Genomic DNA, 27,739 nt, shown 5'->3' with positions numbered 1-27,739 from the left:
CACCCCAGCATATAGAGAACTGCAAGAGGTGGAACTGTTCCGATGAGAAGCGCAGAGAGTGGACAGCACTGTACGAGAGTAAGAGCGACGTAAGAGTGCAAGCTGACGCGTAAATGCTCACTTCTTGTTCTTGTTTTGTGTACATACTCTTCATGTTATGTTTATATACAGGGTGTTCATGTATTTGCTTGTCAATTTTTATATACAGGGTGTTCATGTATTTGTTGGTCTATTTTATATACAGGGTGTTCATGTATTTGTTGGTCTATTTTATATACAGAGTGTTCAAGGATTTGTAAACAAAAAATTTCTGTCCCTGTGTAGAGCGAATTTTTCACGCTTACGAAATCCTTGGAAGAAGGAGAGGGGTGAGGTTGTGACAGTCAGATTTACCGTCATTATTATTATTATCATTATTATTCATGTATGTAGCGGTAAAAAGACGTGTTGATTCAAAGCGTTGAGAGTTTTAATTTGTAAGATTACATATTTGATTTTTGCCAAGCCGACGGGAGGAACGAGACATTCGCTTGTGTTAAGGGTGAGCACCTGAAGGATCACGCTATGCGTGTAAAGCTTAGGAAATTCGACCGTATTGACAAACATTTAAATAGCTCGGTTTCCAACGGTCAGATTCATATGAAACTTATACCAGCGCAGCGGCATATGTGCAAGGACAGATGTGTGGAGTTTCGTCACGATCAAGTGACAATTACGGACGCCAGATCAAATCGGTTCTAATTGATCAGTTTGTGGACAGCGATTGCAATTGAGCTATGGGCGACAGCCAGGCGGAAAGCTTAATCCGTCTGAGTAAACTTCGGACACGGTCCGTCCTAGTTTGGAGACAATAGAGCGTGGTGGAATAACCTCTGCGGAAGCGTCACTTCAACGAACGCCTAGCGTCTCTTTTCAAAATCTAAATAAAACGAAGGACATGGTTTTTCGACACACAGTCTTACCGCGATCCTTGTAGTGAGAGCAGCTCCGTGCTAACTCTCCATATACAGTTTTGCCGCGATTCTTGGAACGAGAGCACCTTGGCGCTACCTTTCGTGTACAGTGGACTTTGTTGTGTTGTGCGAACACCAGTGTGTGTGATAGGCAGTAAGTCTACACGAGTGCGCCTACCTCAACCGCTGGGGGAAGTTGAAGCGAAACCGTGTTTCCGTGACTACCTTACGCCATTTATAATTTTTGAGAAACGAGGAACACCGGAAACTATGGCGGGCTAGAAGAAGAGAGATGAGGGCGTTACGTCGATTCGCCAGATGTCAGAAGAAACTACGCCGATGATGCCTATCCGCCGCCATGGAGAGAGAGAGAACGCCGAACGCCGCCCTATTGATATGCCGACGACGCCTACCATCCGCCACGTTGACGCCCCGACGATGCCGACGACGCCTACCAGCCGCGACAGAGAGACGTAGAGAGAGATGTTGACGCCCTGACGCCCCGACGACGCCTACCAGCCGCGACAGAGAGACGTAGAGAGAGATGTTGACGCCCCGACGACGCCGACGACGCCAACAACGACCGCTCAGATGCGACGTCCGAACCGCGCCATACCACGGAGATCCACCGATCCCGAGAGGAAGAGCAGCCGGGGAACTAGGTGTTTGAACACGTTTCGCATCTCCATCGTCGCGACCAAGGAAACCTTCCGTGTGAATAATATGTGTTTTTCAATCGCCCATAACGACGCCAGGATGCACCTCGGAAGCTGAGAGTTGGTAATGTATTCATCTGTGTGATTGTCAGCACGTGACGGCCCGATTGATTTAGAGAACGCCCTTGAAATTCGTCGACATTTTGAAAACGCCCACTCAACTCGAAATTTTATATCAAACTCCCGTCGCGCTTGTCATTTGTAATCTATTCGTCTCAGGTCAATTTTTCTTATTCCTTGTGATATTTTTTTTATGATCTTAAATTCATTGTTGTTTGTGCTCCTTTGTATTTGTTTAAAGTGCGTACTATTAGAGTAAAGCGCCGCCCGCTTAATTGCATAATCTACTTGAGGTTTGTTCATTTTTATGTGTCAATGCTAGCTATGTCAGGCCGCATGTGTGACTATTTAGTAAAAGTATTTGCCTGGTAATGTGAATTGCTCGTCGCGGCGAAGTGTTTAAGTCCCGCCTGCTAGCGAGTATAGGTTTGCGTCACTCAACGGAGGTTATTTGTTATGTTTGAACCACGTGAGGTCTTGTAAAAGGAAAACGTCCGCCCACGTGAATGTAATTGCCGTTGAGACGCCTTTGTTTATACTGGTCAAGTAATGTATTGTCACCGCGCCGACTAGTTTCTTTTTTTTAAAAACAAAAGGTGAACTTAAGTAAGGGCTGGCTAGGATTTAAGTAGCACTGGAGCAAAAAATCACAAATGACCTGATTAGACAAAAAGTAAGATAAAATTAATTGAGAATGCAATAATTAGGGCTTGTCGCCATAAAACCTGTACATGTCATGTATAATTTCTTGTGTCGATAAACCCATGAGGATTGAATCTGAGAGAGAATGTGAGAGTGCAAGTGTGGGGACCTGTAATGATTCCATTTTCGTTTGTTATGAATAGAATATACTTTTTATTTTCATGTTAATTTTGGGCTATATCATTTTCGTATGCATGTCGCTACCCGTGATTTTCAGGTAGGCAGCTAGCCGCTTCCCGGCTACAGGTAAAGAGGTGGTAATCTGAAACTGCATATGTCTTTGTGTTTATTCGATATGGCTTATCACTATGCACTGTCGGTCACCGGTTCCTACACACGAACTTAACCTGGACCGTAACGCTATTTCGCTTGTCCGAGGGAGATTTTGCCGCCTCTATCTAGGTAGTGGTTGCATTTGTTTTCCCGGGCAGGAGAATGTATTAGATCGGTGCGAAATGCCTTCTGGCTTAGTTCAGAGCAAGATAAAATCTTCCACGTAAGATCTTTGATTTTATCTGCGATTATACCACTAAAAAAGTGAATGTAATTTTAATATTTATATGAATTATCCAATTTTTGTCCACTTCTCGATTCGTTGAAATGGAGATTTTGTAATTTAATATTTCCCCTCTCCCCATCGTTAATTCCAAACTGAATCATTCCGTTTCACACGGCGTGGACAATGAACACAATGGGATAGGTCTAAAACTTACGAAAATTTTCTGTCACCGGAAGGGTTTGAACCTACGACCATCAGATTGACAGTCCTGAACGGTAAACACTACCCTACAAGCTTTAGCTCCTAAAAAGTAAGTAGAAGGAGCTGACCAATGTGAAATGTAGATGCAACTCTCCTCCGACATGTAATGTGCAAAGAATACTTGTTTGTAACAAAGAAAACGAAGGTAGTACGACTTGGCGAAAACATTTAATGGAGAATTGCACATGATGAAAACTTTTCAATCGATATTTGCGGAGGTTTCCTTGCATTGAACTCGAGTGGGAAAAGGGGTAAGATTAATATGTCCTGAATTGCCACAAATATAAATAGTTATTTCATTAATATTTGTCAATGTCTTTGAAGCAGTGTGAATACAATTAAGAATAATGCTAAAATATTTTTCAAAACTGCTAAAGAGATAGGTTTGGAAGTTAACAAAGAGAAAACTAAATACAGAAGGTCGTTTCACGTCCATGGTAACAAAGTTAGACCCCACCTTACCTTAAGAAAAACCATGACACCACAAACGGTGGTGCTCCACATGATAATCCTGTCTTGCAGCAATGGCCCTGCAGCGGAGTTTCCATTGGAGGAGACTGCGTTGAAGAACACATTGGTCCAAACGATCATATTCCTCCTGACAAGCTTTCCAAAGACCCTCAATTGTGCGGGACCGTCTGCTTCCCAAGGCTCGTTTCAACAACGGAAACCCACAAAAATCCATGGAATAGGTATCGGGGGATTTCACAGGGATGTCTGTAAAGGGGATTGCATGAATGCCCGTTTCACGTGCCATCCGATCCATGTATAACTGCGTGGACTTTGCCGTATGACTGGAAGCCTTGTCCTGGTGGATGACAACACGAGATGTGTCGCTGCCATAGAGAGAAGGAATATCATGTCTGTAAAGTGGCTCCAAAATATTCGTCTGGTAATAGGCTGCATTTATTTTAGCCTTTTTTTCCACTCTGAACAGTGGAAGTTTGCCGTTATGGCAGTAACCACCAACAACCATGAACCCACATGGAAAACTTTCAGCACATTCACGTACCCACTCAGATCGACCTCTTGCATCACGTGGACGATAGTAGATGGCCCTTTTTTTTACCACAACCCGACAGATACACACATGCTTCATCCAGGGACACCACATACTTCCAGCGGTCCCCTGCCAGATGGCGTTCGTGGAGCTTCCGACTGTTGGTCTTCCTCTTCTGGACATGTGAGGCACGCAACTTATGAACTTGAGCCTTGTGCTTCCGTACAAGTTGTAAATCTTGGGCTATGATGCGATTTACAGTTGCAGGGAAACCTTGCACTGCCTGTACAATTACTCTTTGCATTGCAGGGTTTTCACATCGCACCAAGGATCTCACTTTCCGCACAATATCGGAGGAACGCTTGGGCTTCCGATATGTCCGAGGCCCACTTTGACTGCTTCGAGCAACAGGTACAGTGGAAGCTTAATGGCGATTCAACACTGCATTGATGCACTTCTTTGACACATGGAATGTTTTCATGTGGCACTGTTTAAATTATCTGACTATAACTATAACCAACGTCGGAAAGGGCAAAGATGTACCCCTCCCAAAAGACCGGAATTCTTGGTGCCTAATAAACACTCACTCACACACCAACCATCGTCTTTGCAAGTCAACACACAGCACTTTCGTCCTACTGGCTCTGGCTGCTCTGTGCTGTGCCTATGTGCTGCTCCCTGGTGATCGAAATCGTTACCATCAACGTGAAACAACCTTCTGTATATGCTTACAGGCCGAAACTAAGTGTTAGGTAATAATCAAAATCTAATTATTGATAACAACTCGTTTGAACCAGTTTCCAAATTCAAATACTTTGGAGTAATATTAACAAATGAAAATTATATTAAAGAGGAAATAAAAAGTAGGCTAAATTAAGGAAATGCATGTTACTTCTCTCTTCATAAACTTTTGTCTTTAATATCTAAGAAACTAAAAGTTAAAATATACGACACCGTAATTTTGCCTGTAGTATTATATGGGTGTGAAACTTGGTCCCTTACATTGAAAGAGGAACATAAATTGAGAGTATTTGAAAATAGGATCCTTAGGAAAATCTTTGGACTTAAAAGGGATGAGGAGACAGGTGAGTGGAGAAGGTTACATAATTTAGAACTACATAATTTGTATTCATGTCCAGATATTATTAGAATAATTAAATCAAGAAGACTTAGGTGGGCAGGCCATGTGGCACGAATGGGAGAGGAAAGAGGAGTTTACAGGATTCTTGTTGGGAAACCTGATGGTAAGAGACCAGTAGGTAGGCCAAGACGAAGATGGAGGGACAACGTCGAGATGGACCTAAGGGAAATCTGTAGGGATGGAAAAGAGTATATAGATCTTGCTCAAGATAGGGACAGATGGAAGGCCTGTGTTGCTGCAGCCATGAACCTTCGGGTTTAAGAAGGCTAGAGAGTTAGTTAGTTAGTTAGTATCACAATTCACGATCTTATACATGAAAATATCCCTTTGAACGTGTGTCAATTCATTTATTTGTTTATTTTTTTATAAATTCGATATGCAGAACAATGTAGCCACTATACACTGCTATTACAAATAATGTTACCATGCTCTTGTTTATAATAAAAGGAGAATTAAAAATAGAACACCTCCTAAGGAGGATCGAACCTGGGACAGCTAGCAGCCCAATCGAGAACTCTAACCAATACACCACGCCCTTACCTTCGATTGAAGCAACAATTTTTAAGTATTCTGTCCCTCCAATATTGTAAATGTCGTTGGGTATACATGTAGTTGAACTTTTACTTTAATTTTGAATTGCTTTCTTGTAGTATAGCAAGAAATAATTTTCGAAGTGATGAAGAAAAACGGGAATATTGGTAGTTGTGAAAATGCGAGTTATTTCTTCTAACTTATTATTGTGATTAGACATTATTAATGGAAATGCGAGTTATTTCTTCTAACTTATTATTGTGATTAGACATTATTAATGGAAAGTATCTAGAGGCTTGAACATTGCAGGACGATATTCTTTTCCTGCGGTACTGAAGCAGACGAAATGATTGTTTACTGACGCAAGTCTCGTGTTCAGAACAGGCTTATGAAATGTATTTGCTGTTGCGTAAGGTAACACGAAATAATTACACCGTTTGCGAACTACCAAATCTGCGCAACGTTAGACGTAAACAGGCGGAAAATTGTATTCATAAAATCACTTCACATTTGACAGTATTAGTCAAGAGAGACTCGTGGGACACTGTGTTAAGGTGCTGGATTAAATACTTCTTATTTTTCTTCCTTGAAGAACAACAATTTTTAAAGTAGAGCAACAGTCGTTCCGCTCTTTCTTATTTCTTTTAAGTTCTTCCACATTCCTTTAATTGGGTTAATAAAAATATTGCTTGCATTTCTGTCATTGACGTAGACAGGGCATTGACGTAGAGACATTCTCGCATCACGATTGCAGTTCGAAAAAGTCGGGACATTGATCGAAAGTAACGCACTGTCCTGACTAAATTGGTGAATTGGACGTCTGGTAGCCTTGCATCAATGACTATAAAACTAAAACCATCCAATATTGCATCCTGAAGACTTTTGCGCTAGAAACAGATTCATTTATGTAAGAAGAAAATTGAATTTTTTACACATTTCTAAAATCGACGATGTTATTTTCGTAGTTATTGATAGGTTCACATTTAAATATTTCAGGGTTCGAGGGGGGCATGGCCCCCATGCCCCCCGGTTACTGGCCTTACGTAGACAGTGGGAGAGAAATTTTGGAGAATATTTCTATTAAATTTATTATTTACATCCACCTTATGCTCAGATAGGTTTATTGACAATCGTGAACTTTTTGTTTAATAGATAATATTTGGTTTTAAACGACGGGAGAACATTGGTCTAATTTTCCTTTCTTGCTCTTTTGAGAGAATATATACTTCTACAATAGCAATCGCGTTCGGAAACGGTGAAAAAAATGACTTGGTTTTCAAAGGCAAACAAGCTTGGTAGCGTAGCTTGCTCGCATTCAAAGTGACTCACTCACGCTATTGAAGGCCGCTTCTTATCGCAAAACACTGTGCGACGATGCAGTGTCTGCACCCAGCAAGTTACAAGTGACCGGAGTCGAATTTTAAAGAGAACCTGAAGAATGATAGATTTCATCAGAGGCGGCTAGGTGGGCACTAGCTCAACAAGCAATAATTTAAGTGAAAATTTCTGACAATCAAGAAACCTTATTGAATAAGTATTGGGATAGTAATACATGTATCCGCTCTTTTTTTAACAATGTAAGCTCGAAGACAATATGTGTGCCATTTGTTTATATTGGCAACTTGGTGAACCGGAGGTTATTATAAGGAACTATTTCGTAGATGTTCATGTAACCTATATAAAATTACAAATAAAATATATTCACAAGCTTAGATATACTAACAACGAAGAAATAAATTCAGAGTAAAATTTCAAATGCATGTGTATAGAGTAATTCTAGAAGTACAGAGCTATATCAGAGTATTGACCTTATTTTTGCAGGATAACGTTTACAATATTGATGCGACAGAATAATTAAAAACTATTGCTCCAAGGGAAACAAAGGGCGTAGTGTATTAGTTAGAGTTCTTGAAAGCATTGATTGTGTTCTTTTTTTCTATTTTTTAAATCCCATTCTATTAAACAAGAGCATGGTGACATTATTTGTAATAGCAGTGTATAGTGGCTACATTGTTCTGCATATGGAATTTATAAAAAAATAAACAAATAAATGAATTGACACATGTTTAAAGGGATATTTTCATGTATAAGATCGTGAATTGTGATACTCTAACGATAATTATGTACTGCTTCAAAGACATTGACAAATATTAATGAAATAACTATTTATATTTGTGGCAATTCAGGACATATTAATCTTACCCCTTTTCCCACTCGAGTTCAATGCAAGGAAACCTCCGCAAATATCGATTGAAAAGTTTTCATCATGTGCAATTCTCCATTAAATGTTTTCGCCAAGTCGTACTACCTTCGTTTTCTTTGTTACAAACAAGTATTTTTTGCACATTACATGTCGGAGGAGAGTTGCATCTACATTTCACATTGGTCAGCTCCTTCTACTTACTTTTTAGGAGCTAAAGCTTGTAGGGTAGTGTTTACCGTTCAGGACTGTCAATCTGATGGTCGTAGGTTCAAACCCTTCCGGTGACAGAAAATTTTCGTAAGTTTTAGACCTATCCCATTGTGTTCATTGTCCACGCCGTGTGAAACGGAATGATTCAGTTTGGAATTAACGATGGGGAGAGGGGAAATATTAAATTACAAAATCTCCATTTCAACGAATCGAGAAGTGGACAAAAATTGGATAATTCATATAAATATTAAAATTACATTCACTTTTTTAGTGGTATAATCGCAGATAAAATCAAAGATCTTACGTGGAAGATTTTATCTTGCTCTGAACTAAGCCAGAAGGCATTTCGCACCGATCTAATACATTCTCCAATAGATTTCAAAATGTTATTGAATGTTCCATGTCGATAATTTGACTAATGCATCAATTCTTGACGCTGAGACGATATTTTCTGCAACTACCTCTTCTCTTCAGTCCTTTCTGTTCTTCTCTTCCCCTTCTCCTTCTTCTCCCTCCTCCTTCTGCTCTACTTTTATCTCATATCGCCTTCCCTACTTTACTCGCATCTTATCTCTATCCCACTCATCTCCATTCCTCGTATCTCCTTTCCTGTCTTAGATTTCCGACTCCACTGCACTCTTCTCCTCTTCTTTTTGTTCTTCTCTTTTTCTCTCCTTTACTCTACTCTCCACTCCCCTCTTCTCGTCTCCTGTTCTCTCATCTCGTTTTCCTTCTCTTCTTTGCTCCATTTTCCTCATCTCTCATAGAATCTTTTTCCATTCTCCTCTCCTCGTCTATCCTATCTTTCTTCTCTCCTCTACTATTCCTCTTCTCCTTTCGCTTTCTCTTTCTCCTGTCCTTTGTCACCTCTCGTTTTCTCTCACCTCTTTTCCTTTCTGTAGACTCATCAGCGATGAAATACTAGAAAACCTATTCTTTTTCTTTGAGAAAGAATTTTGTCACTTGCGATATAATAGTGGTATTTTTTAATACATTTATACACTAATACTTGTTTTTATTTCTTTCGCGTATTTTATAAATATTTATTGTGCATGTGGCAACCCTGAAATTGAGCCTAACTCTACACGCAACCCACTAACGCCTTGTGTAAATTGGGTTGCCTAGTTTAAAATGTCGTTGTCCTAAAACTTTTGAGAGACACTGTACAGTACTGTATAGTGTATTCAGGCATATGCCCTTTAAATACATCATAATAACCGTGTTTGTTGCTATAAACGGAGTTTTAATGCACTCTCTACTGTCAATCCGATCAACATCTCCTCCCAATTAGTCCGGATTAACGAGGTTTTACTGTACGTGTAAATTTTATCAAGATTTAATGACCTATTTAGATTTGATTTGATTTATTTCACTTCACTTCTTGTGCCACTTTTGGCTAATTTACGAAAATGGGGATGAGTGATGATATGATGAAATTGATGAATATACATCACAAACGTCCATGCCCAAGCCAGGATTCGAACCCGGGACCCCTGGCGTCGCAGCGCGATGTTCTAACCACTCCGCCACGGGGGCCGGCAATGACCTATGTTAGAACTAATGTAAGGTACTTGTAACCGCAAGGCAATAGATTAGTTTACTGACTGGAAACAAATATACAGGGTGTCTCAAAAGTAATAGCGCAAACTGACACAGGTGAAAGTACACGATAATAGAATCAAAAAAGTCTCAGTAAACATGGGTCTGCAAACGAGCCGTTTTCGAGATATTCGCGAATGTGTGGTTACAAGCCGCCACTGGCTTCATTGTTTGTACACGTCGTTCTAGTTGGTAAAATGCTTTCGAACACCCCCGGTTCATTTCGGAATTGGTCACAAACATGTACAATTCTCTGTACTGATTGTGTCCATCCTGTTTGATTACAACGCCACCTCTCGGAAATGTTCTGTTTTGTAAACAAAGAGCAAACCTTGGAATGCGCAAGGAGTAAAGCACTCTGTGTTTACAAAATGCAATCAATGACGGCTTGTACCCACACATTCGCACACATTGTTAGCATTTTACCAACTAGGATGACGTTTAGGAACAATGAAGTCAGTGGCGGCTTGTACCACACATTCGAAATTATCACGAAATCGGCTCGTTTGCAGACCCATGTTTACTGAGACTTTTTTGCTTCTATTATCGTGTACTTTCACCTGTGTCAGTTTGCGCTATTACTTTTGAGACAACCTGTATATATACACACACAAATTTCCATCCCCCCCCAAAATCACAGATACGCCACTGAGTGGCCAATCTCCTCAGAGCAAAAGCTAATTTGCACAGTTTCTAACGGATTACAGTTAATAAAGAACTGAAAGTGATAACTAAGATGGGTGTAGAAACGAAAGAACAAATAAATGACACCAAGTTGCTAAGGTGATTAAAAAAAAAAGCTGTCACCAGGAATAGAAGTTCCAGCACTGGACGTCCATATCACTGAACCATATTGCCCTGTCAGCAGAGGACGATATAAATCCACCCTATCACCAGCGCTTTCAATTGCTATTGTCAAATTGAAACTGCACCTTACATGATGGATAGGTCAGGTTATTCCCGCCGTAATTCACAGGCTCTCGCTTCGAGCTGGGCAATCACATTCGTCACAGGTTCGGCCTTCGGACGGCGGTCTTTGCACGTAAATCCTTCGCCTTGCACCATTTTCAATTGGAAAAACATCGATGCAACACTCACTCCACCTCCTGTTTTTTTTATTTGATTGCCTCGCTGCAGCCTTGGTCATGGTTGCCTCTCGCGATTTCCAAGAAACGAACGCTGAATGTCTAGGCGGGGTGTGACGTCATTCTATTTCCCGGATGCAAGCCCCCACAATGTTGTGCGCCCCCGCAGGTAAAATATCAGGGTTATCAGAATATTGTCTGTGAATAAGGTTTATTTTTTTACCTTTAGGTGACAGGACACGGGAGCACTGTGCGAATTAAGCATTTTGCTATGATGAGGGGGCGGGGATGCGCATTCAGTGGCGTACCTTTGATTTCATTTCAATAGGGTTTTTTGGGGAAGGGGATAATCATGTAAAACTTACCAGTCAGCAGTGGCGAAGCGTCCTATGAGGCCAGGAGGCCGGGCCTACCCACGCCATTACTCTTTTTAAGTTGTATTTACTTATTTCGTCAAAACATATGTAATGCAATGGAAAAGTTTGGAATTTTCATTTATGGTAATTACAAAAAAATTCTAACCCTGTCTAGTATACGAACTTTCCACGGAGTGAGGCACATTTTCTGGGGCCTCTTCTCTTCACATTCTGTCGTACGGTCGTATATGCGGGAAGCCTAATCTTACGAGTACTGTACGTATGCTTATAACGTACTCCTGAGGCCGGCCTCGCGGTGTTACCCACTAGGACGAACAGAATGTCAGCAACACTGCATTTCCGCCAGGGTTGGAAATTTGTGGTGTACCAGCATTTTTTATAAACATTAGCCTGTGTTCGTGCAGAGAGATTTCTATTTCATTGTACATTCTCCATATTTTGTACGAAACTTAGGTTTTTCCTTCCTTTCATCGACAAGAGTAAGTGAAATTGAAAATTACGGAGTACTGTAGTTTTGACTTCGTTTTCTGGTCAGAGTGCTGATGGTCTTGTCGATTCACCCAACACCGTAGCGTAGACAGAAAGTCTAAAGAACTTATATTTCTAAAGTAAGTCTTCATACCAAATTATGTAAATTAAAATGCTAGTTACGCCTTATATTTACAAAGTAGTTTTACTTTCACTGGAAATAGAATAATTTATTTTTATCGTGAACGGGGATTCCCTCGCTTGTTTGTTCCTTCTCTGTGAAAACTTGCCTCCTGCTCAGGACGCTACAAGTGCAAGGAAGTGTAGACTAAAATGCAAGAACAATCGAGTTCTTAATTGAGTGAAGATGTAATCATCGTTAAGGTAGGACCCACTTTTGGTCTTTCATGTTTCCTTCTTAAAAGAATAACTTCTAAAATGTTTTCAACTCTATTTTCCTTTGCAAGTAGCAGTGGCAAAAAATAAAAGTTGTTGAAACGTTATTTAATGCGTTAACATTGTCGTCGAATAGATATTACAAGCAGACATTTTTTTTATGCAGCCGATACAAGCGAAGAGGTAGGCAGTTTCGTTTACCCTGGAGGGATAAGAGAAGAGGGCGGTCAATGAGAGTACAATGCAAGGGAAGTCTTTTTTTGTGTTCAGGACAAAGAGTGTTGTGGGGTTATGGCGGGGTCTGTTTCAGGTCTGGCGGAACAGGCCAGTGTTGTCACTTTGGATTGGCAGAAAAGAGCTCAATTGCGCCTAAAAATTTGGATTCTATTGTCTCAAGCAACTACATTTATTATAACCTGTTTATATGTTACTTAGTAACCTTTCGTGTTGCCATCGTAGAAGGGTCCCAAACAAGGATCCTATGTTCTATTATCACGTAAAGGTGGATAGAACAAACTAGGATGCGAAGTATTCACACTGAATGAGATAGGTCACCTTTACGTATGTTTTTTTCTTGAAAGCCCCGTAGTGGTCATCCTAACACCTTACGAAGCCAGGTGACCTAATTGTGGTCATGTCAATGTTTCCTGATCCTCTTGATTTCATTCTCCATATATTCTCATCGTCACGATTAACATAGAGCAGAACAACTGACACGAAAATATCCAAAATTTAAATTATGTTTACTTGCACATACAGGTGTCAGAAATTCATTTATCTAGAAAGCCAAGACTGAAATTAATTACAACCATTCCTTTAGTTAGACAACAGATAACAATGGTGTTTTCCTTGGTGCGAGGAAGTCTTGCTAAAAAATAACTAAGTTGGCAACAGTAGAACGTACCAAACTGACAGTCGCTGAAAGTGTGGAATTCTGTCATCTGCTCACGGTAAAAACAAACGTCATACTGACCCGAAAATTATGGGGTTCTTCTAGCCCTTTTCGCCTCATTGCAAAATAAACAAATAAATTTAGAAAAAAGTGATGAAGAATTGTCAACAGGGCTCGAGCACTATTCGTTGGATTTCCGCGATGTCTCATGATTGGTAGTTCTTTCTGGAGGTGCGTGCATAAATCAGGGATTGAAAAAATACAAAAAAAACGAAATTAACAAAAATCTAGATCGATGGCATCTGCTGGGCGGGAGGAGAACGCCTAAGACATAATTATCGTACTGATGGTCGGTAACAACACTTTTGAAAACGTCACGCCACTGGCAAGTAAAGAAGCGTCTGGAGAGACATTGAACCACTCTCCATGACATAGGCCCCCTCCCTTTCTTTTTACAGATATAAGCAATTAATGGATATTATCGGACTTTTGTGCCTACCCTGCTAGCAACTCTACGCTTCGCCACTGCCAGTCAGTAAGCTAACTATTGCCTCGCAGTTCTAAGCACCTTTGAGCATCGGTCCTAAGCTAGGTCATTAAATCTTATGGTAGCATTTACACGTAATTTAGAAACGTTTAGTATATTCTTACACAAAAAGAGCTATCGAATTAGTAACAGAGAAAACTTGAACAAATGTCTATTGCCAAGTTCAAAGTTAATGTCCATCTAACCAACCTACAAGTTTCTTGGGAACTCTTTAATACATGTAAAATATCAACAGTATTCCATGAAAACTTAAATGGAAAACAGCCTGCTGTGTCTTGCCTCCGTGAGGTATTCAGTTGCAGAAATGCTATGATTTTGATTACGGTGCGAAGCGTGCAGAGAACATTAGATCATATATACACACCACAAAAGCATACGAGATGAGCCAGTGAGCGGTGTTTACAATTGAAACAACCAGGGGGAACCACAGGGGTGGGCATTGCCCACCAACCTTGGATGGAAATCAATTCTAGGGGGGCAAGGGGGCAAACTAGACGGCCAAGGGCACCTGCAAGGAGCACAGAGGTGCAATTGCCCCCCCCCCCCATATTTCAAATTTTGTGCAAATAAAAACACAATTTGTAAAAATTGCTTGCTCGCTTCGCTCGCAATTCCTGCTTTTCTTATTCTTATCAAGTTCAGAGCCGTATCTAGGGCGCGGTGGGAGTCGGCCCTGGGCGCCGAACGATCTAAATTAAAAAAAGTTGTAAAAGAGAGAATGCCATGGCGCCCCGTGAAATTATTTGCGGCCTATTAAATCAATATTGTTTTCAGTTTGCAAAAAATTGGATCTAAAAATGTTCGTGCTCGCCCAGAGAGAGAAGTAAAACTTTTTTTAATTCATGTTGTCTTAAATGCACGAACAATTGTTTGGAGAAAAAGAGCGTGCACATCTAAGAGACAATTTATATAATGTTTGCTGTTGGTTTATTATGAGGTGGATGAATTGATTGTGTAATGTATTTAAATAATATATATGTTGTATATATAAATGTAGCCTATTAAAGAAACTTTGAACACATATCATAGGTGCCGACTCCATGGGGCTTGGGGGGCTCGAGCCCCCCCCCCAATGTTAACGATGTGGGGGCAGAGCCCCCAAATAATTTTGCTTTAGAGGATATAATGTATTATTTTGCTTCTCTTGTAAAGTTTACTCTGAATTGGGCCACATGAACTTAACTTTAAATACACATCTGAAATGTTCTAGACCATCAATTTGGGGGCTGAGACCGCTAAACCATCATCTTTGGGGGGGGGGGGCTATGACCAGAGACAGCAAAACCGATGACTTATTACTATATACCAAGTATGTAATTATGAGTATTGTTAAAATTTTTACTGAAAAGAGTTTCAAAAGACGATATGCATGAACTAGGGTAGTGAATGGGACGTTCGGGCTACAAATGGCTCTCACATGACATTCAGAACGAGATCATTGATATATTGGGGAGATCTGTTTTGTGCTCCGTGGTAGCAGATATTAAAAGTCGGGAATATTTTGCTATTATGGTTGACTAAACTTGTGACATATCCATCCGTGAACAATTAATATTCTGCATTAGAACTGTGAATAAAAATTTTGATATTTTTGAGGAATTCATGGGCTTTTATGAGATTCCGATCACTAAGGCCAAAACTTAAAAAAGGGAGAGAGTGAGTCATTTATTAATTTATTTCAGTGATCAAAGCCCCTCCCCCAATAATTTTGACAGTCAGCGCCCCTAACACATATACGATTTAGTGTTGCAAAATGTATTTTCATATTTTATGTCGCTCCATGTGGCATGTGTGTAAAATATATGTTGCACATGGAAGTTATACATGTTATGTGTAAAAAAAAAAGAATTATATTCGGCATGCATTTATTAGGATTTTCTGTTTTAAAAGACAAAAACAGTTTGTGTGCTTGTTTTCTATTATTAATGTGAAATTGTAAGTTTTGAAGAAAAATATTTCAAATCGTTTGTACCAACTCAAATGCTTTAGCACCGAGTTCTACCACCTTTTTTGCGTAATTTACGAGGATAATAGCGTCTTTGATACTACTACGGGTATTACTACTACTAATAGTAATATTGTTATAATCATAATTATAATAAAATAATTATTATTATTATTATTGGTACGTTTATCCTGGTATTTGCCCCCCAGACAAAAATTTGTGATTGCGCCCCTGGAAACAACTAACTTATTACTGTACACGTTGTAGAGTATGTATTTGAGTAGCGTCATTGATTTCTACCTAATACTTTTTTATAGAAAACGTTATTCCTCTCGGTTGAATAGTTTTCGTCTTATGAAAATGTGAAGTGATACGGTTTACATCTCTCGGCCGCCATTACATCTGCACATTCTGATTGGTTATGACACGAAAAATGCTATGGGAATATGACCGATTCTATCCCTGAGAAATGCCATGAAATATGCCATAAAATTCTTCACTTTACGTGTTAAGAATTCGTCTAAGAACAAAAAATCTCCAGTATTACAGACATCTGAAAGATTTTGGTTTTAGACCCCGCGTATATTGTATGCCCCAAGCCCCGCATCCACCTAGGGTCGACTTTGGGTGGCTTTCCTTAAAATGATAAGGACGTCCAGTGAAGGAAAATATGACAATTAGAGGACTTGTGCTAAAAACAACAACGTAGCCCCCTTTTGTACCACGTACGACATTTACGAGAAAAATAAGCCTCTCCGTCTAATCTAAATAATCCACTCGCTGTTGCGTTTGAGGTCCATTCAGCACAACAAGAGCTGAGTTTTACGACCCTTTCTGGGATCTGGAGCTGACCAACCTGCAGTTTATTGCAAGGCCAACCGAAGACCAGAGTTGAGAACGCAGCACGCTCTTGTCCTTTCCCAGCGCTTGAAAAAAAATCGCATGCAGGAGTTGCACTGTGATATCACTTTCTCTGGTGCTTGCAACTCGCAAGGTCAAGTTGGTCAGCTCTGGAAGACCTTCAATGATTGAGGGGCTGCTTTTGCAAAGAAGGATACGGCGCTACTGGCGTGTCCTCGCTGGTAATCGAACCCTAGAACCTTGAGTACTTCCCCTGTGAGATTGGACTGGTTTGGTTTATTTCACTTAGGTTTGGCTAATTGCGAAGATGAGTGATGATATGATGATCTTGATGAAGGGACACTGACAAGGAACACACATGCCCATGCCGGGATTCGAACCCGAGACCTCTGGTGTCGTACCGCGCTGTAACCACTTCACCACGGAGGTCGGCTATTTTAAGTAGAATTCGAATCGCCTTTCTTCCTTTCCATACACATCTATCACTTTGTTGATTAACTGTTGTTTTTTTTCTTTTTGTACATATGCATGATGCAATGTAGTATATCGATCTCAGACCATTTAATCTCCTCTCCTTCATAGCACCTCTGGTCCATGTTTTTACGTGCTGAAGGGTACTATAATAATAATAGTAGTTTATTTTAAGTGTTGAGCACAGTATGAAACCTTATACAGCACTAAGTCAAATACAAAAGTACAAAGTTACACGAATAAAATACATTAGCTGTAGAATAACATAACATAACAAGTTAGCATATTTACACTTCAAGTTACAGTTTTCAACGAGATCTATTATATCTCTGATACTAATAATTGTTTATTGTTATATAATATTGTGCAATTAACTGTGTATTGTTCTAATAATAATAATAATCATATTTATTTAAGTGATGATAAAGATTAAACAACAAGGTATATCACTATGTCAAAATTGGTTATTCAAAATTTAAAAAAAATTAAAACATAATTATAAAATAATTATAAAATCAAATCAAATATATTAATTATATACATAATTATAAAATAATAATAATCATTTATTTTATGTGTTGAGCACAGTATAAAACCTAATACAGCACTAAGTCAAGTAAAAATGTACAAAGTTACACGTAAAAATACATAAGCCATAGAACAACATAGTGAGAGCAGGATATTTACACTTCAAGTTACAGTTTTGAATGAGATCTATTATATCTCTGATACAAATAATTGTTTATTGTTATACTTATAATATTGTGCAATTATCTGTGTATTGTTCTAATAATAATATTTATTATTTACGAACGTTATCTCGATATTTTTTTGGACATGGAAGTTAATTGTTGTAACGTACAGCCTGTAAATCACAAAGAACAATACTACTTTTAATAGAACATCGCTACTTCGAATTTCATTAACTTTTCTCAGATATCTCGCGTAGCAAGTGGCCCCACTGTCCCTCCTGCGGAGGTCCTTAAAGAAGAAGAAGTAGTGTGTTTTACTCAATAAGGAGATGGTTACCATGCGACGACCCTCTTCCAAAGTACGAGCCTTTCTGAAGAAGCCTGGAAATCTCTATATATCTTAAGACAGCACGAAGTTATTAAACAACCTTATGAACAATGCTTTACGCGTCAGAGATAATGCGTTGCGAATATTTCACAGCGCCACCCTGCGGAGAACCCAACCACCTCGTTTCCTTTCGACCAATGCACGAAGGAGGCTTCAGGTTACCTCATCATTAATTGTTTGTTTGTTTTGAAATCGAACATTCCATTACGCCCCCATGACAATCCGTGCCCCCACCAAAAAAACAAAATCCCATTTAATGATAGCATCTACAAAACGCACGTGCAATGTTCGACCACCTGTTTGACAAGCCCAGTCTTCATGCCTTCTCTTTCGGTGGCCTTTGACAATTACAAAACCCAGGACAGTTCTAAGTGAACTTACCAGTGTTGTTAAAGGGCTTCGTTGTACTGAAAGAACAAGATAAGAATTAAAATGGAACAGTGCTTGCTGCAGGAATGCGCCTCAGGAAGTCCCAACATACTGCATTTGTTTTAAGTTCGCTTTTTGCACAGATAGGCTAATTGGGTTATTAATATAGTGTGTTTCAATGTGTTCATATTCTGTGTCAGTTATATCTGGAGGAAGCGAATCTCTGGAGCAAGCGACCGAAAACAAGTATCTGTGCAAGTAGTGACGTGACACGGCTCTACCAATGAATACGTGAGAGGGAATGGAATTGTGTGGAGGTAAGGGAGCGACTGCAGTTATTGTTGTTGCCCTATAAAGGATTAACGTTCACAACACTTAAATAAATACAGGATGTCCATAAATTATTCATCCCATAACAGATCAAAATATCTTTATTGTAAACGACAGACATGGAATTGCATTCATTGACCAAAAGAATTTTAGTGAACATAGTTCTCATTATTAATATACCTCTACATGGGCATCCTGAGTGGCTGTCACAATATCAAGTCTATTGATGAATCCACTCCACGTGTTGCGGATCAAATCCACGGTGATTAATACCACAGCATCCTCTATTCTGGACTTGAATTCCACCAAGTCCCTAACTTTTTTGCTATAGACGATGTCCTTCACGTAATCCAATATAAAGAAATCTAGGGGTATCAGGGGATTTTGTTTCCCAAAACCACAACACACACACACTGCATTTTTCTGCCCCGCCGCCACTTACATTGTTTTAATGTTTTACCGCAATGCACGAGTGTTGCCAAGTACTTGAGAGAAATTTTCTGAGATGTTCTTCGTGATAATACTAACTACCTCCGCTCCGCCCGCACAGAAAGTTTTATTTTTATTTTTATGGACAACATTTATTGGATGAATAATATCTGGACACGCTGCATATTTCAATTTCTATATTTTCACTTTTTTTTTCTATTTTTTTAATTTTGTAAATCTGGGCCAGGGAAGGGTAACTGTAGAGCAGCGATACAAAATAAGTAAGAATGCCCTAAGCCGTGACGTGACCCACAACTGTCTTCAGAGCCCAACGTGAATGAAGATATGAAACACACTTCCACGGTTTCTGCTAATTATGAAGAATGGGCCCACTCGCTCGTCAGCGACCTCTGACCCGACGACGATCAACAGGTTCCTTTGTCGACTCGGCAGTGGCCCTAGAACAAGTACCCACGATGCCCTTCGGCACACGGAGAACGTTTGGAGCGACCTTCCTCTCGGCAGGTGAACAAGCTATCTCCAATTACCACAGGCTACTGGCGATCAGATACCAAACAATCGAGCTTCGTATTAATTCAGCGAGCCCGTGTAATTATGGTGTGATGTCACGCCAATGGAGATAAAGCTTTATTGCATTCCGACTGCTGTTTCGCAATGGCTCGCCAATATCTTGCTTTGGAATTCTAATGGAGGAAAGCAAATTGTAATGCCACGGATGGCTTTTCTCAAAAACAACAGTGCAATTGGTTCTAAAGGCACGGCCATGAAATTAGGCGGGTGGCAGAAGTTCGCGCTGTTGCCACGTCGGAGCACAACCTCGTGTGTTCGAAGATTGAAGAGAATGAGAGATCTCGTTGTAGAGTTGGTCTTTGTAATTCATGTGATACAAAAAGTGCCCCGGAGTGAAGTCTGCCTGACGCAGCCCGGTTGACGTTGTCACACAGTGCGCGGGAACCAGCGACTTTTGTACCGCTCTCGCTTTGCTTTTCCCATATGTGGCACCAGCGCAATTCTGTCCAGCCGCCTATGTTGATGGCCGTGTGTTTAAATGGCATCAAAGTAGGTTTTATGATTATTTTCTTATTTGGCGTCGTTTTTCTGCTATAGTTGGCTAATCGCAATGATGAGGATGAGTGACGATACGATGAACTAGAAGAATGGTCAAACACGCATCAGTGCCTTATTCAGGCCAGAGGATCCTTGATATCGTTGCGACATACGCTAACCACTCTGTCACGGAGGCCAGCACCCATGTTTTCTTAATTTGTGAATTTCAGGTTTGATTTAATTTTGTGTTTTAAGTCCACTTTATGCATAATAAGGCTAATCGGAACTGGACCTACAGTTTAAAGTGGGATCCGTGCCACCACCGGGCATAGAACCCGGGAACCCTTGATTACAAGGCGACGAGGATACCACTGCGCCATCGGGGAGGCCCGAATTTCAGGTTTGAGATGGGGCTATAGTCTGTAGTTGTTTCAGTATAATATGAGGAAGTAAAGTATTGAAAAATATGTCAACAGATGAGACCATTATCATGAAGTATGTTGAGCGCATTTGAATCACTATAAAGCGGTAAAGATACGAAATCTATTATCAAAGAAAATATAAGAACTTGCATTTCCTTTGAACAGTCAGGAAAAAATCCCATTCTTGTGGAATCATTAAAACATAGCCTATAGTTTCCAGTGGCGTAGCATGGAGATTTCGGGTGGGAACGCCAAGTCCGAAGGAAGGGTCGACCCTTTCTTGCTTAATAACTTACTTATGGTATTAGTCGCCACAGGTATTGTTTATTTGCCTGAAGTCAGCTGGGTTTTCAATAAAACATCATCCATGCATGTTTTAGCTAGACAATTAGATGCCTCACTATGCCACAAATGTTTTGAACTCTGGTGTTTTATACCTTTCTGCATGACGCAAGTCATTAGAAAACCTACCTGAATCACAAGCGCCTTTGAACAACAGCAGACGTCATTGTTGTGGTTGATCCAACTACTCATTGATTTGGTTTATTTTACTTCGCTTCTGTACCACTTTTGGTTAATCGCGAATATGAATATGAGTGATGATATTGATGAAGGGACACTGACAAAGAACACCCGTGCTCACGCTGGGATTTGAACCTGGGACCTCTGACGTCTTGGCGCACTGTGCAAAGCAGAGTGGATGATCCAAATATCGTACACTCTACTGACGTAACAGTGCCGATTAGTAATTCACACCACTGTTTATTACATCTTGAGAATGCTGATAAACATGTTAAAATAATTTTGTCCAGAGACCATTCGATGTTAAGAGTTTTCAAATGAATGCTAAACATTTCCATTGACACAATATTAAGCAGTTAGATAATAACGAAAAAATACAATAAAAAAAATTAATAGTTTTGCGGGTTAAGTGGTAGAGCAGCAACACGCTGAATTTCTACCACGAGGACTTCACCAACTTACTTCACAAAAACTGCGTTGATATTTTAGTTTCTAATGCACATCGCTGTTCGTGCGATAAATCGTACAATGCAGTGACCATTAAGAAGCAGTATATTTGAGATTGGTAAAGTTACGTCAGTCAATATTGCGTATTGTAGCATCACATAGCACGAGTTGCATGAGAGCGAAGAACCGGGTAGGAATTCTACCGCTGTCGTCTGCATCAGAAGGCAGGAAGGGTCACATGAACCAATCACGGTAGACCTCTCGTACGCCGGCGTAAGAGAGCCCATTTACGCGCGTGCTGTAGAAATGGAAGCTTTCCCTCCATAAAGGCAGCAAGGATTATAGGAGTCCTGTACGCCGAACCTGCTCGGCGTCCGGCCGGGAAAGGCATTGAAAAGAGATGCTAGAACGAGTGTTGAGAGTGGAGCGTTGCAAGCGGATCGCGAAAAATAGTCACGTTTTACTTTATAATCACAGCATTTTAGCATTTTTGAAATTTTAAATCTGGGAACGCCGGGCGTACGGGCGTACTATAACGCTACGCCACTGATAGTTTCTATAACTTACATACATATTTGGAAGACAAGTCAGGTTATGGTAATAAAAATCAAGAGAGAATGCACAATGCAAGGTTCTCTTGGAAGACTGAACAATTTGCTTGTGTGTGTATATGTGTGTAACTACATGGATGGATGATCATTTATGAAAATACCAAAACATTTTGAGTAGTTCTTATAACACAATAACAAACAAACACAATAATAACAACAAATCAACTTTAAGAGTAGCGGAAACTTTCATCCCCCCCAAAAAAAACCACATATGTGGTTGAGTGAAAGAAACATGGAATTAAATGAAATGAAATTATTTCATATAACCTATTTCTGCACTTTGTCCAGCATTGTGATAATAATTGATTGATTGATTTGGTGTTTTAAGTTCACTTTATGCATAGCAAGGGCAATCGAGACTGGACCTACAGTTTTAAAGTGGAATCCGAACCACTATGTGATCCACCGGGTATTGTACCCGGGACCCAAAAATTACAAGGCGGCGACGCTATCACTGCGCCATTGCGGAAGCCATTGTGATAATAAGACCTATATATCTTTTCAGAAAATATAAAAATCAAGATCGTCATGTTAGAACATACACTTACAGCAACCGCAGTTTCAATTTCCGTGCTAAAACATAATCCTTGGTTCATGGTGGTATATAAGGAAACGATTTAAGGTTAGTAAACATTTTGCATTAATTGAATAATCAAATAAAATTATCATTTCATTATATTGCTTGTAAGGATTTTGAAAATTTTCGATTACAATAATGTAATTTTCATCATAACGAAAGCACGTTTAAGAATTTGTTATGGAAAAATATAGTCTGCTGCGATTGGCAATAATTAATTGTATGTAGTCTGAAAAAGAACATAGGACATATTCTGACAAAATTTTTCAAAAGTTAAAAATAGAAATTTGAATGTACTCCTACAATAAACATGAATAATTATAATAATAATGTTATTAATAAGTGCACAATTTAAAAGGAAACATTATTTGTAAATTGCTCAATGATAATACTCCTTTATAAATATAATAATTAACATCAAGCAATAGTTATTACTATTATTATTGGTCTATAACTATTAAAATTTTACTATCCTTGGGCTGCTGAAAGTCGAACCTCTCTCGCTATTTCTCTCTATAAAAAATTCGAATACCACAGTCATTTTGCATTTCAAATTAAAGAGAATGACACTAATTTGAACTCTCTAGGTCAAATAGTTTTTGATTTTCAGTTGTTTAGAAATTTCAAAATGTTGTCAAAATATTGCGATAGTTATTGAAAGTCAATAGCTCAAAAACTAAGAGCCGAAAAAAATCTGAAATTTTGTATTTTGTGTTTTCTTGATAAGATGCAATGATTAAACAAAACAAATCTTAGAAATCGGAATCCTAAAGGTTCAAAAATATTTTTTTATTGGTTGATTTGACATGGAATGACCCACTTAGGATCCGCACTACTGAGGAATGTACCTCAAACGGGGATCGAACCAGGGACCGTGTCACTTTTGTCACTGTTGTTTAATCGCGCTAGGATGAATGATTATCACGTGATTCTGGCAATGGGACATTCACAAAGGAAGACCAAGGGTTTCCCGCCTTGTAAAACGGGGTGCAAGGTTCGAGAGGCGGCAGTGTCTTATAGTGGTTTGGATCCCACTTAAGAGTAGAGGTTCAGTCCCGATTAGCTTATCTGTGCATATAGTGAACTTAAACTCATACCTCGACCGGACTCGATTGATTGATTGATTTGGGTTATTTCACGTCGTTTTTCTGTCACTTGCTAATCGCGAAGATGAGGATGAGTAATGATATGATGAAATTAATGAGGGACACTCACAAAGAACGCCCCTGGATTGGAGTTTGTTTTCAAGTCCACTTTATGCACAGATAGGCTAATCGGGACTGGACCGGCAGTTTAAAGTGGGATCCGCATCTGTATCGAAGCCGGGTCCCTTTGACGTCACCACTACGCCATCGGGGAGGCCCATACTGGATTCAAACTCAGGGCTCCAGGCGTTGTAGCGCGTCGTGCTATCCGCTCCGCCACGGAGCTCGAACCAGGAACTTTAAGTAGGTCTCCGAGTCTTGACATTCAACGCAAGGTGGCGTACTTTCAGTCAATTGAAGCATTCGTTCTAAGGTTTAATTTGACCCACAATCAGGGCCGGACTGGGACTGCCAAGAGGGCGGTGGCAATTTGCCTTAAGAAGGCGCCCCAATATACCTTTGGAATGCCCTATCATTACAGTAATGGCTGAATTGACACACACTTTTTATACACGGTATATTAAAAGTAGACATTAGAAATTAAATACCTTGTTTGCTACTAACAGATAACAAAATGCAAGTGTCACGCTGCTTCACTAAAGCTTCACAAAAGTTTAAACGTATATCAATTTAACCCCAATAATAAAATGTAAATATATTTTCAAAACCTTAAAATTATCAGTAAATACAATGTAAAAATTCAGCAGAAGATTTTTTTTTATGCCTGAATTTATATATACGCGTAGCTATATTGTGAATGAATGTACTGTTACTGCACAAATTCGCAACCTGTATCATCACATAAAAAGCTATTTTCTGGTATCATCCTTCTCCTTAAAATACAACTACACCACTGTTTGGTACGTACAACTATACAAACAACTTTACCAAAAAAAAGTGCTTTGCTATTAAAACGAATCAGAACTGAAAATAAATTCTACAGTGAAAGAATACGTTTTATTTCACAACTTTCACAGCATAATTTGTTGATAATATTGTCATTATCGATGCAATGAAAATATCTCGTTCACACTGCATGAAGAAGAGTACGAGTGCTTCGAGATTGTCACTAAAGTCTACGAGGGAACAGGGAAGAAAAGGCTTATGCACCACTGCCAAATCTGTGACCGATTGTGAGCATTAGGGGGGGAAAAAGCACCAAATATGTGTTTTCCGAAGGGCGCTGAGACGAGAGGGCGGACCACGATTGGCCCGGTGACTGCCCACAATGACTAACACCTTGTATCACGTAACCAATCGAAACATCAAGCAATAAAATAAACTAATGTTAATTAACTTACCACAAGCATTTCGGCAAGAGACTAGAAGAAGCCGGTGTCTTCCTGAATAGCAATCGCGGGCGGAATGAAAACGAGTTCACTGGCCACACTTATAACACCGTATCGCCTTCCTGCAACTGGAACGATCAACTTTTCAGCCCGTCCTGATGCAACCTGCCTGCAAGAGTTTCGGTCGCAAAATATTACGTTCTCAAGTTGGTCCTCTCTCTCGAACCCAGGCCTACTCCTTGCTCGCCACGCCCCCTGACAGCGCCCCCTCCCCTCTCCGACAAAAGGAAAAAGCGAAAGGCATTGCTCTCGTTCTCCCCCCCCCTACCTTCCGCCCCTCCTTGCTTTTGTAGTCGAGGCAGGAAATTTTCGCTCTTGCCCTTGTAAAGAAACGTTACCCAGCGGTACATTAGGAAGGCGATCACCTGTTCTCGTATTACGATTGAACGTAACGCACGTGTCGTTGAAAAGGGATCTCGTGAATAAAAACTAGATCAACAGAAAGCGTACATACCTACCAATTGTGAAGAAGTGGTTATCCTGAAAACATCCTCACTCAGACCCGTACCCAAGGAAGGGGTCATGGGGTCATGCAACCCCCTGGAACTATGAGACGTTTTAATATAAACCCATTAAAACCTACGAAAATAACTGACAATTTTTCAGATTTTGCAAGACATTCGATTTTGCCCTTCCATAAACAAATGGCTTGTTTTTAGAGAGAGGCAGGCTTCAGAAACCTGTAGCCAGTGATGTGCCGTACGCTATAGGTTTACGACTATTTGCGTTGTATACACGTAATCTACGCGTAGATTACATTTGGTTGTAGTTTACATAGACCACGTAGACAATCTAAAGTACATTAAAAATAATTTTGAAGGCTTTCATGAAGAGAAAGCGACATTTCCAACTATGTTTCTAATGAACTGACAAGACTCCTATTGACGTACAACAAGATTTCTTTCCTCTCGAAAGAAAATAAATCTTATGCAAAAAAGACAACAGATGGCAGTCGTGAGACAAAAGTAGTCATTTTCCCACAAAACACTAAAATATTTCTTACGTTAGGCTTTTTTCCTAGGTGAGAAATTGTTCGAAATTGAAAGTAAGAGTATGAAAGGTTTTGCTCACACATTAGCAACTGATACGCAGTATAATTTTGTTTTACTTCTACAGCGCCCTTAGCTAAGTTTTCACCTTTTGTCATGTTGTTTACATAGATTACGTTATCTACGTGTAAAAAATAGTCTACGTGTAGAATGTAGACTATCGTTGTTTACACGTAGACGCACATCACTGCCTGTAGCCTACAATACTTGGTCATTTTAGTTTCATCACCATTCATACAATGCTAGAATCAGATTATTTTCGGAACAGAAATTCTAGCTAGTGAGCCTACCGACAGCGAGGAGCGTGAGGAAGAGGGTCCGCGATTGGTGCCGGGTTGGAATGACTTCAGTAGCTCGCTTGTTGATTGGCTGCTTTGGAAGTTGTGACTCGCTCCCAAGCTGCAAATGCACAACAGTCAGGGATGTTATGGAAACAATCTTACTATACCAGACGTCCTGATTTTGTCGGGACAGTCCACTCTTTTAAATTCCTGTTCCGACTTTTTTTGAACTGCAGCGGTGATACGAAAATGACCCCCCTTTTATGGGGGAGGGTTAAATTCAGATGTGTTCTTCATCATAAGAATCATTCTTAATACGCATCATTTGATTTATAAATATGCTATTTTCTAATCAGAATTATCATGGCCGTTCAATGCTGCTGGTGCAAGAAAATTAAAGAAACATTGACAACATTGTTAATTTGCAGAATACAGAAGGCCTGCTATTTGAATACTTGATGATTGAATGTAAATAATAAGCACTATACTGTACACGGTTTGATGTGTTATTTAACGTCGCATTTATTCCACTTTTGGCTAATCACGACGACGAGATGGTGATGAATTTGATGAAGAGACATTCACAAAGAAAACCCATACCACACCGGTATTCGAATCCTAGACTCCTGGTGTAGTGGCGTGCTATGCCAACCACCCAACCACAGGGGTCGGCTAAGCTGCTCGCCGTGTAACAGCTTCTATAGTGGCTGTGTTGCTGATTGTTTGCAGAGTCGGGAAGGGGGGTCTTTTGGTGATACAACATTTTTCTCCCATTATTTTGGACCATAATATTACAACGTCTATCTGCTGTACTACCGCAACGTTGATGTTCACCTCTAATACTCCAACATTTCGGATCTTCTCGTTTTGTCACATTTACAGATTGTGCCTCCTCCCCTCCATCCCTAACGAGGTCGAGAGCTTTATATGTAGGGAGCGGAAGTTGATGACCTAAAAATTATAGGTATATGACCTATAGAATGTCCTAAAAAAAATGGGGAAAATGACGTAAAAAATGACCATTAAATTTGTTAGTTAAAAATTGAAATGAAAATGAAATTTAAAAAAAATAGAAGCACCAAATGATAGCACATGCACATTCAATTAAAATATGCAATGAGGATATTCAAAGGAAACAACCGA

At 39.8% G+C, this 27,739-nt stretch overlaps 1 protein-coding gene across 1 annotated transcript in view; it reads right to left on the bottom strand.

Moving 5' to 3' along the window:
- The window catches only part of LOC145996948 (uncharacterized), a 185,549-nt gene extending 160,167 nt beyond the window's left edge, over positions 1 to 25,382 (bottom strand). Inside the window, exon 1 of the mRNA XM_083133534.1 lies at positions 25,219 to 25,382. Within this exon, the coding sequence (XP_082989660.1) occupies positions 25,219 to 25,227 (9 nt within the window). The 5' untranslated portion in view covers positions 25,228 to 25,382. The remainder of the gene's footprint in view (positions 1 to 25,218) is intronic.
- Positions 25,383 to 27,739: the final 2,357 nt, after the last annotated feature.

This window comes from Lepisma saccharinum, chromosome 13 (genome assembly GCF_977018435.1).
Source record: "Lepisma saccharinum chromosome 13, izLepSacc3.1, whole genome shotgun sequence".
Lineage (NCBI taxonomy): Eukaryota > Metazoa > Arthropoda > Insecta > Zygentoma > Lepismatidae > Lepisma > Lepisma saccharinum.
This window is presented reverse-complemented; position numbering and strand designations above follow the sequence as displayed.